At 41.2% G+C, this 22,521-nt stretch overlaps 1 protein-coding gene across 1 annotated transcript in view; it reads right to left on the bottom strand.

Moving 5' to 3' along the window:
• The window catches only part of LOC133648030 (plakophilin-4-like), a 75,296-nt gene extending 54,552 nt beyond the window's left edge, over window positions 1-20,744 (bottom strand). Inside the window, exons 1-3 of the mRNA XM_062043801.1 lie at window positions 20,548-20,744; window positions 20,260-20,398; window positions 1,522-1,634 (exon numbers count right to left, since the gene is read on the bottom strand). Coding sequence (XP_061899785.1) covers window positions 1,522-1,634; window positions 20,260-20,349 — 203 coding nt within the window. The 5' untranslated portion in view covers window positions 20,350-20,398; window positions 20,548-20,744. The remainder of the gene's footprint in view (window positions 1-1,521; window positions 1,635-20,259; window positions 20,399-20,547) is intronic.
• Between the last annotated feature and the right edge of the window lie 1,777 nt (window positions 20,745-22,521).

Below are 22,521 nucleotides of genomic sequence, written 5' to 3'. Positions count from 1 at the left end.
GTGATTCCCAGAGCCAAAAAAAAGTCTGCGGGCTATAGAGCGTTTTCTATTCGGGCTCCAGTACTCTGGAATGCCCTCCCGGTAACAGTTAGAGATGCTACCTCAGTAGAAGCATTTAAGTCCCATCTTAAAACTCATTTGTATAATCTAGCCTTTAAATAGACCCCCCCTTTTTTAGACCAGTTGATCTGCCGTTTCTTTTCTTCTCTCCTCTTCTCCCCTGTCCCTTGCGAGGGGGAGTTGCATAGGTCCGGTGGCCATGGATGAAGTGCTGGCTGTCCAGAGCCGGGACCCCGGGTGGACCACTAGCCTGTGCATCGGTTGGGGACATCTCTGCGCTGCTGACCCGTCTCCGCTCGGGATGGTTTCCTGTTGGCCCCGCTGTGGACTGGACTCCCGCTGATGTGTTGGATCCACTGTGGACTGGACTTTCACAATGTTATGTCAGACCCACTCGACATCCGTTGCTTTCGGTCTCCCCTAGAGGGGGGGGGTTACCCACATATGCGGTCCTCTCCAAGGTTTCTCATAGTCATTCGCCGACGTCCCACTGGGGTGAGTTTTTCCTTGCCTGTATGTGGGCTCTGTACCGAGGATGTCGTTGTGGCTTGTACAGCCCTTTGAGACACTTGTGATTTAGGGCTATATAAATAAACATTGATTGATTGATTGATTGATAAAGCTTATATATTTAAACAAAGTTACGTACATGACGCGCACGTACGGTCAAGCGATCAAATGTTTGGAAGCCAAAGCTGCATACTCACAATAGCACGTCTGCGTCTTTGTCATCCAAATCAAAGTAATCCTGGTAATAGTCTGTGTTGTCCCAGTTCTCTACAGGCGTCTGTGTATCGAAGTCAAAAGTCCTCCTGGTTAGAGTCTCTGTTATCCGAGTTCTTCCATCTTGACTGCATCTTTCGGGAATGTAAACAAAGAAGCGCCGGCTGTGTACGTGTTGCAAAATAGAGCTTCGCACCGACAACTTTCTTCTTTGCTTGCTCAGCTTCTTTCTCCATAATGCAATGAACAAATTGCAACAGATTCACCAACACAGATGTCCAGAATACTGTGGAATAATGAGATGAAAACAGAGCTATTCCGTATTGACTTCAATGGTGTCCGAATACTTCCGTTTCAATGATTGACGTCACGCGCATACGTCATCCTCAGAGGCGTTTCGAACCGGAAGTTTAGTGGGAAATTTAAAATGTCACTTTATAAGTTAACCCGGCCGTATTGGCATGTGTTGCAATGTTAAGATTTCATCATTGATATATAAACTATCAGACTGCGTGGTCGCTAGTAGTGGCTTTCAGTAGGCCTTTAAGATGGTGATCATTTTTGTGCTGCGACACATTATTTGCATTTCTCCTATTTCCTTCTGTCATTTTCATCGTAACAACCGAGAGGTCAGCCAGCAGGTCGTCCTCAACCTTCAAGATTTCGCTGCGTTTGAAAATAAAACGTCAGTGTTCCTGAAGTGATGGATGGCATTAGTTTCTTCCAGAAGTCACCTACCTACTGCTGTCTGCAGCTGGCGACTCAGCTTCCAGCATGCAGCGCTCCAGCTGGCTCGCCACCATCTGACGCTCCTCCTCCAGCTCCCGCGTCAGCCGCTCAAACTGCAGCTCCTGGGGAAGACAAGTAAGCCTCCTTTTTCAACGTCATATTTACTACTTTTCACCTTTAGACATGCGGGTGGCAGGTTCGGCGCCTTGCTCTAGGGTACATTCCTACGTTATTCCGCCCGCAGCGGGATTCAAACAGTCCAGTGATCTAACCTCCCCCACTCGGAATTAAATCCATTTTTTTTGGGAGTGACTGACCTCAACCCTTTTTGTAATAATGATGTAAACAGATGTTGTTTAAGCTTTTAAAAAGTACAAAAGACACTCAAATCTGGCTTACATCTGATAAAAGTGTTGCTGTATTTGGGTCAGCTGCTGTGTGGGACGTGCTCAAAAAGTTGCATGGCAGCAAGTTCAACCTCTTTGGTGACCAAGAACCTCATGTATTAAATAAACCTGGCCTTTTTCACGGCACAGTTGAGATTTTCGGCGGTAACTAGTAGTCTAAGGCGTTATTTTTTATATTCAGTAACTCAGTTACCGTTACTACATGATGCGTTATTTTACTTTATTTTTTCTGTAGTATCGGCTAGAAACTGAGAAGATCTGAGTGTGTTTTATTGGAGAGTTGCAGTGTCGTCCTTCTGGTTCTTCCTGTGTCAAAAGGAAGAGAAGAGGCACTGTGTGGGGCGGGGCGGGGGGGGGGGGGGCGTGTCTGTGTTGACTAACAACAAGACATCATGGCGGAGCCGAAGCAGAGTTCATTAACATGGAGATATTCTCACTACTTTTCTTTTGTCGAGCACAAAGAAAAGAACATTTTTGTTAAATGTAAGTTGTGTCTTGGATCAAAGATCATCAAAGATCCTATCTACTGGCCAAAACAGCAATTAAAATCTGCTGAAACAGCTACAAAAGCAACATGCTTCGACGAAGATGGTAAAGAGACACAGACTCCGATGCCACTTAACCGCCACCACCACTAAGAATTTTAACGGAGGGACTGCTAGCCAGGACAACATTGATAGAGCCATTGCAGCGTATGTGCTAGAAGACATCAATCAATCAATCAATCAATGTTTATTTATATAGCCCTAAATCACAAGTGTCTCAAAGGGCTGCACAAGCCACAGCGACATCCTCGGTACAGAGCCCACATACGGGCAAGGAAAAACTCACCCCAGTGGGACTTCAATGTGAATGACTATGAGAAACCTTGGAGAGGACCGCATATGTGGGTAACCCCCCCCCCCCCCCCCCCCCCCCCCCCCTCTAGGGGAGACCGAAAGCAATGGATGTCGAGTGGGTCTGACATAATGACTAATGACATAATTGACATGCAGGCTATTTCTACAGTGGAGTCACCTGCTTTCAGACAGCTAATTAGCATGATACCGGCGTCAAACAGCAAATGGCACAGAAAACATTTTCCACGTACCTGGACACAGTGAGTACATAAAAATGGAAAGCGAGTTAAAGAAGACACTCCAAACTCTGCCTCTGCTCATCATTCAGCACTGAAAGTACACACTCTGTCACTTCTCGTATATACTCTTTCATTCTAGACTCCTAGAGTGTTTGATTATCACATCACTCTAAATGTATAGACTATAAAGTTCACAAACAAAGAGGGATCGTAGTGGACCAGGCCAATCTTTCCTTTTCTCTAAACTAAAACTGGGGAAATGTGTAGAGTGTTCTGGGCTTCAGTACAGTGTTGATCTCCTAAAGACATGATTTTATTTCACAATTCCTTGAGAGAAAAAATGCCTGGTTAGGGTTTGTGTATGTCATGTGTGCCTTCCTTGGGTGAAGCCAGGTTTACAGCTATGTTGTTATTATGCGGTTTGTTACTTATGCATGTTATGTTGTTTTTTCAATTTGTTCTGGCCTGAAATAAATTGGCCCTTTGAAACATATCTGTGTCTTTGTGTGTTGAACGTAGAGCACATTGCTTAGCAGAGTTCAGTGATGCAAATGCATGTCAAGTTGATCAACACATTGTATTATTATTATGCAATAACAGTACTGAAATGAAGGCTAAAAGGGCATTAATGGGAGCTTTTAAAAAAAAAAAAAGTAACTAGTTACTTTTCACAGTAACACATTACTTTATGGTGTAATTAACTGAGTTGCTTTTGAAATAAAGTAACTAGTAACTGTAACTAGTTACTGGTTTTCAGTAACAAACACAACACTGTTGAAATACGAGTTTTGCGTCACAGAACCAATTCAACATGTTTAGTTTAGTCTTTATTTGAAGGGACAATGTACAGAAACATTAAGCTCAAAGACAGATATGTTCTGTACCAGATTATAGCTAAATAGCTCATTTCCATCTGCAGTCCCTGGCTACCTAAATTAAAGGGATACAAAAATCATGCAATAAAATTATGACAATAAAATCATACACAAGTATTAAGAAAAAAAGTCATAAAATGCCCTTTCATGGACACATACTTAATATACAATACAACCACACATGTAAGCCAAGGCACCACTGTATGTACATTATGTATTTATATTTATATTCCTAAGAAAACAGAACAATCATAGAGGGGTTTTTTTTGCGAATGGAGCGGGACTAGATCCCCACAGGCCCCTTGAATCGTAATATTGCATCCTCGCAAACCTTTAAGCAGTTTTATGCTTCCAACTTGGGAAGAACAGTCTAGATCATTTTCTGCATATGACAGGATGACCGTTGCACAAAATGAAAAGTCCATAAAGTCCTGCTTGGCTGAGTTTAACGTGGAAGAACGTGCACACAACTCTGACCTCCAGTTCATCAAACAATTTGCGATGAACTAAAACAGCGATTGGGAGCCAACATCAGCGACCTGTGGCCTCACAAATCCTCCCCACAGAAACCCTGCCATTTAGTTTTGTGGCGGACAGATGGTTAAGCAGCACTCTTGCTCCTTGATAGCGTGGCAATAAGGACACAGACTGCAGTATTAGGGACTTGTACCAGACGACTTCATATACCAGCTTGTGGTCGAGTGCACTACTTGTGCACACTGACTACAGATCAGTTGACTGGGGAAACAGGACGTATCAGAATGAGTTTATTCGGCTAAGTGTGTTCAACACACAAGGAATTTGACTTGGTAGACTGTGCTCTCTTTGTTCAAAGCAAGAAACAAATAAAAACGCAACAACTACGAGAGGACAAGGACCGTGGTGGCCATTTGCGGTACATTAAAGAACACACCTACCTAGGTTCCATTCTAGAGGCTAATCTTTCCTGTGATAAACTGGCAACCAAGGTCATCAAAAAGGTCAACCAGCGAACGAGATTTCTCTACAGAATCTCCTCTCTGGTCAACAAAAGCACCATGAAGATTCTAGCGGGAACTCTCGTTCAACCCTTTTTCGATTAGCACCTCCTAAACCCTCAAATCAAGACTCCAAATATCCCAGAACAAGCTAGTCAGGTTACTTCTAGACCTCCACCCGAGATCACACCTCACTCCTACCCACTTCTCTAAAGTGGGCTGGCTCAGGGTGGAGGACAGAGTTAAACAACTTGCACTGAGCCTAGTCTATAAAATCCGCTACACCTCCCTGATACCGAAGTACATGTCAAACTACTTCCAGAACGTAAATGACCGCCATAACCACAACACCAGGGGGAGCTCCACTAACCACGTTAAACCCAGATTCCGATCTAACAAAGGTCTTAACTCATTCTCTTTCTATGCCACATCAATATGGAATGCACTCCCAACAAGTGTAAAAGAAAGGGCATCTCTATCCTCCTTCAAAACTGCACTAAAACAACACCTCCAGGCAGCTACAACCCTAAACTAACACCCTCCCCGGATTGTTAATAATCAAATGTATATACTTGTTCTTATGCTTTCTGATCTCTCTCTATGTCCACTACTTGTTGTACATATCCTACCAAGTCAGTCCTACACTGTTTCAATGTCCATTTCTCTGATGATGCAATTGTTGATGACTGAAGTGCTGATATCAACCAAACCCCCCACTCCCCCCTCTTCCACATCCCATGTAAATAATGTAAATAATTCAATGTATATACTCTGATGATTAACTTGTGTGATGACTGTATTATGATGATAGTATATATTTGTACCATGAATAGATTTACGTGGACCCCGACTTAAACTAGTTGAAAAACATTCGGGTGTTAGCATTTAGTGGTCAATTGTACGGAATATGTACTGTACTGTGCAATCTACTAATAAAAGTCTCAATCAATCAAAGCGCTTATAATAACAAAATCGCTAATATTTAGTCAAAATTCAGGTCACGACATGTAAATAAGAGTATTGTTGGTGGGTTTTGGATGCTTATTTGAGGGTTTTGTCGGCGGAATAGAGAGCCCCCATTGACTCAATTGTTAGCTGACTTTCTATGTGTTTATTCATTTATGACTTAGAATGCACAAACAAGAAAACCGTGCTCATGAGCTGGTGAACTCATTGAGGAAGGTCTAAGAAGGTGTCAAGTGGTGAGACACTTGTGACACGACATGATTGTTGTGTTAGTCGGCTCATAAAAGTGGAAAGTGGGAGAAATCCCGAGAGGAGAAGCAGATGTGTCGCCCACGTTCACCTTATTTGTGTTCCAGCATCTCTCTCCTCAGTCCGCCCCCACTGATGCACTCAAACACTCTCAGTTCCATTTCATTTCCCAACGCCCACCTTTTGATGAGAAGCCACAGGTTTAAGCTCGGCCAACGTGGACAAAAGTGCATTTTGAGTCAATGGATGGATGAACCACACTGCAATAAGTCAGTGTTCAAAAACAAGAAAAAAAAATACAAAAATGAGGGGTATTTTATTTGAATTAAGCAAAATTATCTGCCAATAGAACAAGAAAATGTGGCTTGTCAAGACTTTTCAAAACAAGTAAAATTAGCTAACCTCAATGAACCCAATAATACCTTAAAATAAGTATATTCTCACTAATAACAAGTGCACTTTTCTTGGTAGAAAAAAAAAAGACCTTTTTGTTCAATATGTTGAAAAAAATTCTTAAATGAAGTGAATGCTAGTGCCATTATCTTGACATAATGATATGCGCTCGGCATTACATTTCTTGAAACCAGCAAACTTATACTAAAAACTAATTTATTGTTCTTAATGGAAAGGCAACAAGGCAAGCGCTTGTTACTCTCGGGGTCTCCTAGCCGCTCAGGCAAATCATATTGTCTAAAAATGCATTTTTCCATGGATAACATGACATCATCGCGCCAAGTGCGTGCTCTTTAAGTCAATTAGTGCACATATATACAGCCCGGCCCCCGGCCAAAAATGTTTTAATTGTAATTTTGAGGAATTTATCTGGATGTGCATGAACTATTTCTGTTCAAAATTGTTACAAATTGTTAGAAATGTTTAAATATTAACTGTCAGTTTACTGTACTGTGCCAACTGTACTACTATATGAGTACGTATTTTCTATTGTTTCATTGAAAATAAAACAGCAAAGTCCATTTGGCTGTCATCTGTTTTAAAGGCCTACTGAAATGAGATTTTCTTATTTAAACGGGGATAGCAGATCCATTCTATGTGTCATACTTGATCATTTCACGATATTGCCATATTTTTGCTGAAAGGATTTAGTAGAGAACATCGACGATAAAGTTTGCAACTTTTGGTCGCTGATAAAAAAGCCTTGCCTGTACCGGAAGTAGCGTGATGTCACAGGTTGTGGAGCTCCTCACATCTGCACATTGTTTACAATCATGGCCACCAGCAGAGAGAGCGATTCGGACCGAGAAAGCGATGATTTCCCCATTAATTTGAGCGAGGATGAAAGATTCGTGGATGAGGAAAGTGAGAGTGAAGGATTAGAGGGCAGTGGAAGCGATTCAGATAGGGAAGATGCTGTGAGAGGCGGGTGGGACCTGATATTCAGCTGGGAATGACTAAAACAGTAAATAAACACAAGACATATATATACTCTATTAGCCACAACACAACTAGGCTTATATTTAATATGCCACAAATTAATCCCACATAACAAACACCTCCCCCCTCCCGTCCATATAACCCACCAATACACATTAAACACCCGCACAACACACTCAATCCCACAGCCCAAAGTACCGTTCACCTCCGCAAAGTTCATACAGCACATATATTTCCCCAAAGGTACGTACGTGACATGCACATAGCGGCACGCACGTACGGGCAAGCGATCAAATGTTTGGAAGCCGCAGCTGCGTACTCACGGTAGCGCGTATCCAACTCAAAGTCATCCTGGTAAGAGTCTCTGTTGTCCCAGTTCTCCACAGGCCAATGGTAAAGCTTGTCTGTCATCGTTCAGGAATGTAAACAATGAAACACCGGCTACGACGTAGCCGCTACGACGTAGCCGCTACGTGTTTGTGTTGCTGCAGCCGGCCGCTAATACACCGCTTCCCACCTACAGCTTTCTTCTTTGCTGTCTCCATTGTTCATTAAACAAATTGCAAAAGATTCACCAACACAGATGTCCAGAATACTGTGGAATTTTGCGATGAAAACAGACGACTTAATAGCTGGCCACAATGCTGTCCCAAAATGTCCGCTACAATCCGTGACGTCACGCGCAAACGTCATCATACAGAGACGTTTTCAGCAGGATATTTCGCGGGAAATTTAAAATTGCACTTTACTAATCTAACCCGGCCGTATTGGCATGTGTTGCAATGTTAAGATTTCATCATTGATATATAAACTATCAGACTGCGTGGTCGCTAGTAGTGGCTTTCAGTAGGCCTTTAATTATGAGATGCTTTCATGCTTGAAATAAGAAATGATTACTTTAAAAAAGTAGTTTTATACTTGTGAGTGTTGATGACACAGCTTTGCAACAGTTGATATTCTAGTTTCAAGCATGTTTTACTCAATATAGCTCATCAAATCTCAGCAACAAGCTGTAATATCTTACTGAGATCACTTAAAACAAGTAAAACACTCTAACATCAAATCTGCTTAGTGAGAAGAATGATCTTATCAGACAGAAAATAAGCAAATATCACCCTTATTTGACATATTTCATCTTACTTAGATTTCAGTTTTTGCAGTGCACCTGGGGTGAAAAACCAAAACTACAACTGGATACCTGCTGGACGTCAAAGACTGACCTATCAAGAGGACAGGAAGATGTCAGGGAGCATCACATCCTGGCGGTGACACGACTCGGTTTGACCGACCCTGCCGCTCACACCAGGTGACCCAGTTCAAGCGAGATCCCGAGCGCCGATGTGTTCTATCTGAACCCCCTCAGGACTTTTAGCTGACTGTGCGTATTCCTTTTAGCAGCACCATGCATCTTCTTCCTGTGCGGTGACCCTGCAGGCCTGATAAGTCTATTACCTCTGATAATACTCAAGCAAACTGCTCCTTTCCTTTAGAAAGGAAGATTCACTTGTTTAGTTTCTTTTCCCCCCGAGCAGAGAGAAATATTGACTTGTGAGAAAGCGATGGCAACATTATCTCATTGATTGACCTCCCTGACCGGACCAGCTGCTGCGAGCTCACCAGCCATGATACTAACCACAGACTCACTGTTGTCACCAGGATTCATAAAACATCATTATTCGTTAAACCAACCAGAAATCTAACCCCCAGCAGTTTAGATCTCAAACTGTGGTACAGCTCCATCTAGTGGTACGCCAAAGAATCACTTAATTAGATATTCAAACACAGTGTTACTGTTCAAACTGTGTGTAAAGTTACAGGGGCCAAAATGAATAAATATACTTGTCAAATAAAACTTGTGCCTTGCGTTTAATGGATACTTAGGCCTACTACACTACTGTGTTTCAATGTTGGACATTATGGTGGCACTTAGAGCAGCGGTCCGCGGGAAGTCCCAAGTTAAAAAAAAAAGGCTGTTCGTCGCAATGGATGGTTTGGGCAGGGCTGTGGGAACACAAGACTGTGGCGATTTCTGAACTGAATCGCAAGATGGATCACATCATGGAGAAGCTTGCTGAAAAGGAAAATTGAATTGAATTTGAGAGCAGCCAGCATGGACGAATAGAACAGACAAGTCATTGTTTTGTCTGCTCGCGGAGAACAAACATCCTAATCTACGATTTGACTCCCTCGAATGGCCTTGACGCTGTGAAAACAGGACCAGGCTGTTCTGAAAAGCAACTCAATGATGGACGCTTTTGACCTCCCTCCTTGCTCAACGACACCTGGAGTCGAACTTTTGCAGATCGACCTCAGTCTAAAAAAACATGACATCATCACACCCAAGACAATTGGGCACACACGCACGGACACACACCCTCCCCCACCCCACGCCTTCACCACCGCTTGTTTTCCCTTCGGGGTGATGGTCGGACGGCAGCGCTTCATAGCAGCAGTCGACCTCCAGGGTCCCAACACCCCACCCCTCTGTTGTCGAGTTGTTTTTCCCACTCCAGACTAGACCCCCTTAGGAGCCCAGTCTAGATTGTATTTTTTTACTCATCTTTTCCCCAGCGTTTTACCTTTTTCCCATCTTTTACGGGGGGGTGCCTTGTGGCGACCCATCTGCGTTCCTGTTCTGTAACCCTGTACACTGTTTGTTTGTCTACTCTTGAACGGGTTTGTGCTATAAACATAGTTTTGTTGTACTTGTGCAATGACAATAAAGTCCTATCTGATCTAACAAAAATAAATAAATACTTTAAAAAAATAAGTTTTTAATATTATTTTTTAAAATCTGTCCTTTCTAATCCATTTTCAACCGCTTGTTACTCTCGGGGTCTCCTAGCCGCTCAGGCAAATCATATTGTCTAAAAATGCATTTTTCCATGGATAACATGACATCAAGTGCGCTATCTTTCAGTCAATTAGTGCGTGAGGAATATATATATATATATATATATATATATATATATATATATATATATATATATATATATATATATATATATATATATATACATATATATATATATATATATACAGCCCGGCCCCCGGCCAAAAGGTTTTTACCCAATGCGGCCCCCCCGAGTTAAAAAATTTGGGACCCCTGACTTAGAGTCAAGTTTTTTTCTGAGGCGGGTACTTGGTGAAAAAAGTTCAAGAACCACCCGACTTCGGATAAGCGGAAGAAGATGGATGGATGGTTTAGATCAGTGGTCCCCAAACGATGGCCCGTGGGCCAGATACGGCCCGCCAGCGTCCAAAATCTGGCCCGCGGGTAGTCTGGAGTAAAAAAATATCCATCCATCCATTTTCTACTGCTTATCCCTTTCAGGGTCGCGGGGGGTGCTGCGGCCTATCTCAGCTACAATCGGGCAGAAGGCGGTGTACATCCTGGACAAGTCGCCACCTCGCTCGGGATCTTTCTGTGTGGAGTTTGCATGTTCTCCCCCGTGACTGCGTGGGTTCCCTCCGGGTACTCCGGCTTCCTCCCACCTCCAAAGACATGCACCTGGGGATAGGCCCCTCCCACCTCCAAAGACATGCACCTGGGGATAGGCCCCTCCCACCTCCAAAGACATGCACCTGGGGATAGGTTGATTGGCAACACTAAATTGGCCCTAGTGTGTGAATGTGAATGTTGTCTGTCTGTGTTGGCCCTGTGATGAGGTGGCGACTTGTCCAGGGTGTACCCCGCCTTCTATATAAATTTGTATTTTTTTTAATCCGTCCTTTCTAGCCCATCCATCAATCCATTTTCTACCGCTTGTTACTCTGGGGGTCTCCCAGCCGCTCAGGCAAATTATATAGTATAAAAATGCATTTTCCCATCGATAACGCAAATTGTGCGTTCTTTCAGTTAATTAGTGCACGAGGGGAAAAAATGGCGAAAAAGTGGGGGAAACGTAAAATAGACTCTGAGTGTAGAGTTTTTAAACATCAGTGGACGTATGACTTGTTTTTGTTCAGTGTAAGGAAAAGGCATTTTGTCTAATCTGCAATGAGACATTTTTTTAACCCAATGCGGCCCCTGGCCAAAAGGTTTGGGGACCCCTGGTTTAGATTCTTTATCAAGCTGCTTCTTTCGGGCTGACGGGGGATTCAGGCTGGAACACAATGGATGAACGCCTGATACGCTCTGTTTAGCTCCTATAATTGGATATTTGTACACTTTAGTCTTATAGAGAGTGTTCAAAGGAGAAGATGGATATACTGTAATGGAAGGACATATTTACCTTAGCTCTTGTGCACGATGGCTACAAAGCAATATATTAATAATGATCAATAGTCTTCATGCTATCCAGCTACAGTACATAACGCAACAAAAGCCTTTTTTAAAACCAATTTTAGTCCAATCAAAAGCACTTAAACTGGAACATTTCAAAGCAAGCAAACACCCACAGACCACCATCAAGTCACAACATTCACCTAGCTTGAGGCTTACGTTAGCCAATTATTGTTGCTCTACTGCTAAAGCCAGCCAAAAGCCACAAATGAGAGCATTTATGATGATAGATTTCTTACTTTTGTTTTATGTGCATAACTTTTTTTTCATATGAAAGAAGCCCCGTTTCAAAAATGTTCATTGTGATGAGGCCGGACGTTTTGGGAAAAAAAACATGAGAAGACTTACTACACAGCAGAGGAAAAGTCTCGGGCTAGGGTTAGGGTACGCCATAAATAATGACTTACTGTGACTTCTAATTGACCAATTTGAAATTTGAAGGCAAAATCTCGGGTGTTGTTGATTTACACCAGTACATTATTTTTTTCATTGCCAAGTTGTCAACAAACTTCACTATTGGGTACAGCTCTCAACTACAAGCTTTTTACAGTGTGGCACTCAGCTTTTACACAGGTAATAATCAGATGGGGATTTTATATATTTTCTTGACTTTTTTTTTAAAGTCTAAATTCCTGAAATCCACAGCATTTACTTAACCAGAGGCAAGAAACATGATCACAAACAACAATCCATCACATTTTTTGGCCCGTGGCACACTGTAATAAAATCAAATCCAACAAAAAAAACGACGGCAAAAATGGAAAATACGAGAAAAAGGGTGTAATGTAATAATGTAGTGGGAGATGATCTAATTTAACCTATTTGGGTTAAAAATATTTTTTGCAAACCAGTAATTATAGTCTGCAAATGATGTGTTGTTGTTGAGTGTCGGTGCTGTCTAGAGCTCGGCAGAGTAACAGTGTAATACTCTTCCATATCAGTAGGTGGCAGCAGGTAGCTAATTGCTTTGTAGATGTCGGAAACAGCGGGAGGCAGGGTGCAGGTAAAAAGGTGTCTAATGCTTCAACCAAAAACAAACAAAAGGTGAGTGCCCCTAAGAAAAGGCATTGAAGCTTAGGGAAGGCTGTGCAGAACGAAACTAAAACTGAACTGGCTACAAAGTAGACAAAAGCAGAATGCTGGACGACAGCAAAGACTTACTGTGGAGCAAAGACGGCGTCCGCAATGTACATCCGAACATGACATGACAATCAACAATGTCCCCACGAAGAAGGATAAAACAAAGTAGATGCGGGAAATATCGCTCAAAGGAAGACATGAAACTGCAACAGGAAAATACCAAAAAGAGAGAAAAAGCCACCAAAATAGGAGCACAAGACAAGAAGTAAAACACTACACACAGGAAAACAGCAAAAAACTCCAAATAAGTCTTGATGTGATGTGGCAGGTGGTGACAGTACACCTACTTTGAGACAAGAGCTATAGTGATGCATGCTTGGTTATGGTTTAAAGTCATATCCAACAATTGCGACGACGACTTTTTACTGTCAACTGAGTTTAGTTTTTTAATGATGTCTGCTGGTGGTGTGCCTCCGCATTGTTTCAACGCAAAAAATGTGCCTCGGCTCAAAAAAGGTTGAAAAACACTGATTTAAAAGACTTGCGGTCATTTGAAAACATCAATGGCGTCTATGTCCATCCATCCATTTTCTACCGCTTGTCCCTTTCGGGGTTGCGGGGGGACAAGTCGCAGACTCATCACAGGGCCAAATAGACAGACAACATTCACACACCAGGGCCAATTTAGTGTTGCCAATCAACCTATCCCCAGGTGCATGTCTTTGGAGGTGGGAGGGGCCTATCCCCAGGTGCATGTCTTTGGAGGTGGGAGGGGCCTATCCCCAGGTGCATGTCTTTGGAGGTGGGAGGAAGCCGGAGTACCCGGAGGGAAACCACGCAGTCACGGGGGAGAACATGCAAACTCCACACAGAAAGATCCAGAGCCCGGGATTGAACTCAGGACTACTCAGGACCTTCGTATTGTGAGGCACATGCACTAACCCCTGTGCCACCGTGCTGCCAGTGTTGACGTTAAAGGTCTAAAAAAAATTGTTTGGAAACGTCAGGCGGGCCGGGTTGAAAATCTTAACAGGCCCTTTACTTTAATTTGCCCAGGTCTGCACTAGATAGAGCCCGATCTCTAGTTTGACAATCACCGCTCTATAAAAAGATTGCCTCCAATAGTCGCTGGCGTTATCCTGCTTCTATCGTCCAATTCGTAAGACGATGGCAGCCACTCAAGGAGCCCAAAGGCTGTTCGTCGCAATGGATGGTTTGGGCAGGGCTAAGGGAACACAGACTGTGGCGATTTCTGAACTGAATCGCAAGATGGATCACATCATGGAGAAGCTTGCTGAAAAGGAAAATTGAATTGAATTTGAGAGCACCCAGCATGGACGAATAGGACAGACAAGTCATTGTTTTGTCTGCTCGCGGAAAACTATTAATGTGTAAAACCCTGAAGGCAAACCTAGGCTGTTTTAAGATTATAAGACACTGCTTAACTCTTAATTGTGCTTTTACTTTTATGAATTCAATGATTCTTTCACACATATCTTATGGCTTAACTACATGGTCCCAGGCACACCAGTCATCAATCAAGACCATTGAGTGTCTTTATAACCGCGCATTGAAAGTTCTAGACAAGAAGAGTATACGATATCATCATTGCCAAATTTTAACCAAATACAATATTTTAAGTTTTACCAATTTTATTTTGTTACAAAGTCAAACTGGTTTTTAAATGCTTGGATAACTCTGTTCCCCAATTGCTCTGCAAGACAATTACAAGACTGCAAAGTGGTACCAGATCTACCACCCGAACAATGTCAAAAGGCAACTGTTGCGTTCCATTCCGTAGGACAAATCTTTTTCCCAGACTGCCTTTTCAATAAAAGGACCACGACTATGGAACTCTCTACCGGACACTTTGAAAAGTATACCTGCACTTGTCACTTTCAAAAAACAAACAAAATGATGGCTAGTTGAGCAACAATCGTGTTCCCATGTTTAGTTTTTACTCATTTTTACTAATTGGTTTTTATCTAGTCTGCACTTTGTCTGTGTTATTATTATTGGTTTTTATCTAGTTTGCACTTTGTCTGTATTATTACTATTATCATTATTATCGACTCATTCTATTTTTTTTCCTATTTGTAATTATGTTGGATCTGTGTTGTTGTTGTTGTTGGGGACAAGTGTTGTAAATTAGCTTTGTCTACAAACACTATAATGCATAAATTGGATAACTGTTTCAGATGTCTATGTTTTTGTATCTGTCCCTATTTCAAATAAACCTATATAAAAAATTTTTTTTTAAAACATCCTAATCTACGATTTGACTCCCTCGAATGGCCTTGACGCTGTGAAAACAGGACCAGGCTGTTCTGAAAAACACCCCCGAGGACACCTCAATGATGGACGCTTTTGACCCCCCTCCCTCCTCGACACCTGGAGTCGAACTTTTGCAGATCGGCCTCAGTCTATAAAAAACATTACATCATCACACCGAAGACAATTGGGCACGCACGGACACACCCCCTCCCCCACCCCACGCCTTCACCACCGCTTGTTTTCCCCTCGGGGTGTTGGACGGATGGCAGCGCTTCATAGCAGCAGTCGACCTCCAGGGTCCCAACTCCCCTCCCCTCTGTTGCGAGTTGTCGCGATTAAATGTAACGTGTTTATGTGTGAATGGCATGGAGGTTTTTTCCCACTCCAGACTAGACCTTCTTAGGAGCCCAGTCTAGATTGTATTTTTTTACTCATCTTTTCCCCCAGCGTTCCTGTTCTGTAACCCTGTACATTGTTTGTTTGTTTCATCTTGAACGGGTTTGTGCTGAAAACAAAGTTTCGTTGTACTTGTGCAATGACAATAAAGACCTATCTGATCTCCTCCATCTTTTTATTCACCGAGTGGAGAATGATGACAATGTCTAACAAGTTTTAGCAGAATTTGTGATGCAGAAATCATCATCATCAGGTCTGAGCTGCAGATAATCTGGCGGATTTGCTCTGTGAACTTGTCTGCGCTCCTGAAAGCCGTGTGACTTTTTTATTTTTTGGGGGGTGAAATGAAGACAATTGACGGAGCACACTGCAAAAAGTCAGTGTTCAAAAACAAGAAAAACATTTTTTTATTTTGAACTAAGCAAAATTACCTGCCAATAGAACAAGAAAATTTGGCTTGTCAAGATTTTCCAAAACAAGTAAAATGAGCTAACTTCAATAAACCCAAAAATACCTTAAAATAAGTATATTCTCACTAATAACAAGTGCACTTTTCTTGGTAGAAAAAAAAAAAGAGCCCTTTTTGCTCAATATGTTGAAAAATATTTTTAAATGAAGTAAATGCTAGTGCCATTATCTTGACATAATGATATGCGCTCGGCATTACATTTCTTGAAACCAGCAAACTTATACTAAAAACTAGGGATGTCCGATAATGGCTTTTTTGCCGATATCCGATATTGTCAATCAATCAATCAATCAATGTTTATTTATATAGCCCTAAATCACAAGTGTCTCAAACTCTTAGTTACCGATACCGATATCAACAGCTGTGGAATTAACACATTATTATGCCTAATTTGGACAACCAGGTATGGTGAAGATAAGGACCTTTTAAAAAAACAAAATAACAACTACATTTAAAAAAAAAAATTGAATAAAAAAGAAAGTAAAACAATTACATAGAAACTAGTAATTAATGAAAATGAGTCAAATTAAGTGTTAAAGGTTAGTACTATTAGTGGACCAGCAGCACACACAATCATGTGTGCTTACGGACTGTATCCCTTGCAGACTGTATTGATATATATTGATATATAATGTAGGAACCAGAATATTAATAACAGAAAGAAACAACCCTTTTGTGTGAATGAGTGTAAATGGGGGGAGGGAGGTTTTTTGGGGTTGGTGCACTAATTGTAAGTATCTTGTGTTTTTTATGTTGATTTGATAAAAAAAAAACCTGATACCGATGATAAAAAAACGATTCTGATAATTTCCGATATTACATTTTAAAGCATTTATCGGCCGATAATCTCGGCACGCCGAGATTATCGGACATCTCTACTAAAAACTAATTTATTGTTCTTAATGGAAAGGCAACAAGGCAAGCGCTTGTTACTCTCTGGGTCTCCTAGCCGCTCAGGCAAATCATATTGTCTAAAAATGCATTTTTCCATGGATAACATGACATCAACACGCCAAGTGCTTTAAAAAAGTAGTTTTATACTTGTGAGTAGAGATGTCCGATAATATCGGTCTGCCGATATTATCGGCCAATAAATGCGTTAAAATGTAATAGCGGAAATTATCGGTATCGTTTTTTTTTATTATCAGTATCGTTTTTTAAAATTTATTATTTATTTATTTTTTTTAAATTAAATCCACATAAAAAACACAAGATACTTACAATTAGTGCACCAACCCAAAAAACCTCCCTCCCCCATTTACACTCATTCACACAAAAGGGTTGTTTCTTTCTGTTATTAATATTCTGCTTCCTACATTATATATCAATATATATCAATACAGTCTGCAAGGGATACAGTCCGTAAGCACACATGATTGTGCGTGCTGCTGGTCCACTAATAATCCAAACAGTTAATTTTACAAATTTTCATTAATTACTAGTTTCTATGTAACTGTTTTTATATTGTTGTACTTTCTTTTTTATTCAAGAAAATGTTTTTAATTTATTTATCTTATTTTATTTGATTCATTTTTTTTAAAAGTACCTTATCTTCACCATACCTGGTAGTCCAAATTAGGCATAATAATGTGTTAATTCCACGACTGTATATATCGGTTGATATCGGTATCAGTAATTAAAGAGTTGGAAAATATCGGCATATCGGATATCGGCAAAAAGCCATTATCGGACATCCCTACTTGTGAGTGTTGATGACACAGCTTTGCAACAGTTGATATTCTAGTTTCAAGCATGTTTTACTCAATATAGGTCATCAAATCTCAGCAACAAGCTGTAATATCTTACTGAGATCATTTAGCACCAAAAGACTTAAAACAGGGGTGTCCAAAGTGCGGCCCGGGGGCCATTTGCGGCCCGCAGCTAATTGTTTACCGGCCCGCCACACATTCTGGAAATGTTATTGTAAAAATATTTAAAAAACATTTAAAAAAGTGGAAAGAGGTGAAATCTAACGAGAAAAAGTTGCAATGTTGACACAAAAGCTGCCGTGCAGGCTGTTTTTTTTCCTTTTGTCTTTCTTTATTTTTATTTTTTTGCCATTGCTCAAAAAAAAAGACAAAAAATCCATGTTATAATGAATTATTTTCAAAGCTCCAATTACTTCAAATATTTCACTTTAAAATGTTTTATGTGGTAAATATTGCATACATTGTGTCGTTTCCTTATAAAAACATCAACGTTTTCTTTGACAAAAGAGCATAAAACAAACAAAATAATAGTCCAAACGTAAAATGGACAGATGTATCCGAAGTTGATGTAGTAACTTAAAGGCCTACTGAAAGCCACTACTAGCGACCACGCAGTCTGATAGTTTATATATCGATGATGAAATCTTAACATTGCAACACATGCCAATACGGCCGGGTTAACTTATAAAGTGACATTTTAAAATTCCCGCCACACTTCCGGTTGAAAAACTCCTTTGGATATGATTTATGCGCGTGACGTCACAAAATCCACGGAAGTGGTTGTACCCCATCGACCCGATACAGAAACCTCTTGTTTTCTTCGACAAAATTCCACAGTATTCTGGACATCTGTGTTGGGGAATCTTTTGCAATTTGTTTAATGAACAATGGAGGCTGCAAAGAAGAACGTTGTAGGTGGGATCGATCGGTGTATTAGCGGCTAAGTACAATACTTACAGCAACACAACAAGGACTACTTACTACGCCTAGCCGATGCTAGCCGCCAAACCCACGGGTGAAGTCCTTCGTCGCGCCGTCGATCGCTGGAACGCAGGTGAGCACGGCTGTTGATGGGAAGATGAGGGCTGGCTGGCGTAGGTGGAGCGCTAATGTTTTTTATCATAGTTCTGTGAGGTCCGGTTGCTAAGTTGCTAAATTAGCCTTAGCGTCGTTAGCAACAGCATTGTTAAGCCTTACCAGGCTGAGAATTTTTAACCGTGTAGTTACATGTCCATGGTTTAATAGTATTGTTGATCTTCTGTCTATCCTTCCAGTCAGGGGTTTATTTATTTTGTTTCTATCTTCATTTGAGAACGATGCTATCACATTAGCTCAGTAGCTAAGTGTGTCACCGATGTATTGTCGTGGAGATAAAAGTCACTTTAAATGTCCATTTCACGTTCTCGACTCTCATTTTCAAGAGGATATAGTATCCGAGGTGGTTTAAAATACAAATCCGTGATCCACAATATAAAAAGGAGAGTGTGGAATCCAATGAGCCAGCTTGTACCTAAGTTACGGTCAGAGCGAAAAAAGATACGTCCATCACTGCCTCTCTAGTCCTTCACTCTAACGTTCCTCATCTACGAATCTTTCATCCTCGCTCAAATTAATGGGGTAATCGTCGCTTTCTCGCTCCGAATCTTGTAAACAACGGGGAATTGTGAGGAATACTAGCTCCTGTGACGTCACGCTACTTCCGGTACAGGCAAGGCTTTTTTTTTTTATCAGCGAGCAAAAGTTGCGAACTTTATCGTCGATTTTCTCTACTAAATCCTTTCAGCAAAAATATGGCAATATCGCGAAATGATCAAGTATGACACATAGAATGGATCTGCTATTCCCGTTTAAATAAAAAAAATTCATTTCAGTAGGCCTTTAAGTGTTGAAAGTAAAAGAAAAACCTAATAAAAATGTAGCACTTTATGAGTGGGGCACCTTTTGGATCCCAAATATATTTAGTGGGATTTTATTTATTTTTGGATCCCAAATATATTTAGTGGGATTATATTTATTTTTTCACTGTGATTACTCAAAAATATTAAAGAATCAAAATCAATGGTGTCCTGCATTATTGATCTTTTAGGGCTCTAATTACTAAATACTGCATATTTCAGTTTTACTATAAAAAAACAAAGTTGTATTTGACAGAAAAGCCATAAAACCTTTTTTTTTTTTTTAAATTACTTTATATCAACTTAAAGTTGATATAGAGATTTACTGTAAGCGTTAAATAAAAAATATTAATAATAATTTGACTTATTTTTTTTTATTTTAATGACTGAGACCCTTTATGGTCCCCGGGACCCCTAAGGGTAAAATAAATTTAAAAAATCCATATATTGTGTTATGGCTTGAAAATGAAAAATATCAAAATGGCCCCCACAATGGGAAAAGTTTGGACACCCCTGACTTAAAACAAGTAAAACACTCCAACATAAAATCTGCTTAGTGAGAAGAATGATCTTATCAGACAGAAAATAAGCAAATATCACCCTTATTTGAGATATTTCATCTTACTTAGATGTCAGTTTTTGCAGTGCAGGTGTGATGGAGGACATGTCAGAGTGAGGGTGTGTCGCCATCCTACCTGCTCTTTGACAGACGCCAGTAGGTTGGTGGTGGTGGTGGTGTTGGTGGGTGGGAGGCTGCAGCCACTCGGCCCCTCTCCTTCCTCCATCTCCCGCACCTCGACGATGCTTCTGCTGCTGCTGCTGATGTGTGCGAGCCTGCAAGGGTCGTCACGTCATGTTGTTACTGTCACGTGACGTGACGTGGTTCAAGCCAATGGATGACGTGTGCACGGGTGACATTAAACTGCACATGCACGCTGCACAGGTGATCGATAGAAACCAAGGACGAGGTCACGTCGACTCACCGGCCCGCTGCGGTGTACCGCCGAGGCAAGTCGGTGCGACTCCGCAGCCAGATGTTGGTGCGGGAGGCAGGCAGGCCACAGCTGTCCTCTTGTTAGACGTTCATCCTCCTCCTCCTCCGCGGCAGCAGCTACATGTCCGGGAAAAAAACGGCGAGTAGCGGGGTGTGCGTGCACGAGCGCGTACGTACGTACGTGACCGCGCGCGCGCGCGTGTGTGTGTGCGTTATCCAGCCGGGATGCACTTCAACCTCTGGCGGCGTCCGCGCGGAAATCTGCCGCCCGCCCCGCCAACCCGCGCAGCCACTGTGATGCTGAGCGGCGGCGTGACGTCACCATGCGGCGATGGATTGCTTTCTGATCCAAAGCGTCGATCTCATGTCGATGTGCGTCAGTAAAAGTGCGTTATTTAAAAAAAAAAAAAATTAACCCTTGTGTGGTGTTCGGGTCTGTGGGACCCGTTTTCATTTTTTTATTAAAAGAAAAATGATACAATTAATTTTTCAAACTGAGACTCACAGACTCTGTGAAGAACATATATCAGAATTAGAGATGTCCGATAATGGCTTTTTTTGGCAATATCGTACAACTCTAATTGTCGATATCGATATCAACCGATACCAATATATACAGTCGTGGAATGAACACATTATTATTAGGGATGTCCGATAATGGCTTTTTGCCGATATCCGATATTGTCCAACTCTTTAATTACCGATACCGATATCAACCGATATATGCAGTCGTAGAAATAACACATTATTACGCCTAATTTGGACAACCAGGTATGGTGAAGATAAGGTACTTTTTTTAAAAAATTAGTAAAATAAGATAAATTAAAAACATTTTCTTGAATAAAAAAGAAAGTACAACAATATAAAAAGCAGTTACATAGAAACTAGTAATGAATGAAAATGAGTCGTTAGTACTAGTAGTGGAGCAGCAGCACGCACAATCATGTGTGCTTACGGACTGTATCCCTTGCAGACTGTATTGATATATAATGTAGGAACCAGAATATTGATAACAGAAAGAAATGGGGGGAGGGAGGTTTTTTGGGTTGGTGAACTTGTAAGTGTATCTTGTGTTTTTTATGTTGATTTAATAAAAAAAATAAAAAACCGATAGAGATAATAAAAAAAACGATACCGATAATTTCCGATATTACATTTTAACGCATTTATCGGCCGATATTATCGGACATCCCTAGTTAATACACATTTATATGTTCAAATATTTACGATGGCAAAAGTTAGACCATTTTCATAACATCATGTTTTCATGGGGTCAAAAATTAATATTGAAATGTATTTTATACTTCATTACTCGATGTTATAACAGAACACATGTTCTTGAAGGGCATCAAAACATTTGGCATTCATATTTTTTTAAATTGTCACATTTTTCCATGAACGTGCACGGGCTTACCTGGGCTGAAGCCCGTGGGCCCCCGTCCAATCAGGGCCCCCCGATTTTGATGATGGAATGCAACGATTGGTCTTCATGGCTGTCAATCCCAGAGAGCGCCGCTTCCTGTAGCGATTGTGTACTCAGTTTGCAGCTGAGATAGGCTCCAGCACCCCTCGCGACCCCAAAAGGGACAAGCGGTAGAAAATGGATGTTTTTTTTCTTTCCTACTGCTCTGAGCGGCGATGTGAGAGGTGAGCGTGCTGACTACTAAGCTAAAAGCACAGGCAATGCCCAGATCGCCAGCATTATTCTTGAACTGGCTTCTGTTAGTTGCACAGATGCGAAAATTATTTTTTTAAATGATTATTCATTTTATTGTTGCTCTTCTGTTGAGTAACATTTTCCAAATTGTGTTTTGGGGGGTTATTGACCCCCCTAAGGTCTGTAATTGAGGGATTTGCGCAAAAGACAGGAAAAAAATAGGAATCCAAAATGTTTTGAGCCATTTGAAAAATGTAGGCCCCTTTTGGCTTTAGGGATAAATTGTTTCGTCACACCTGTGAAAGA

This window comes from Entelurus aequoreus, linkage group LG01 (genome assembly GCF_033978785.1).
Source record: "Entelurus aequoreus isolate RoL-2023_Sb linkage group LG01, RoL_Eaeq_v1.1, whole genome shotgun sequence".
Lineage (NCBI taxonomy): Eukaryota > Metazoa > Chordata > Actinopteri > Syngnathiformes > Syngnathidae > Entelurus > Entelurus aequoreus.
This window is presented reverse-complemented; position numbering and strand designations above follow the sequence as displayed.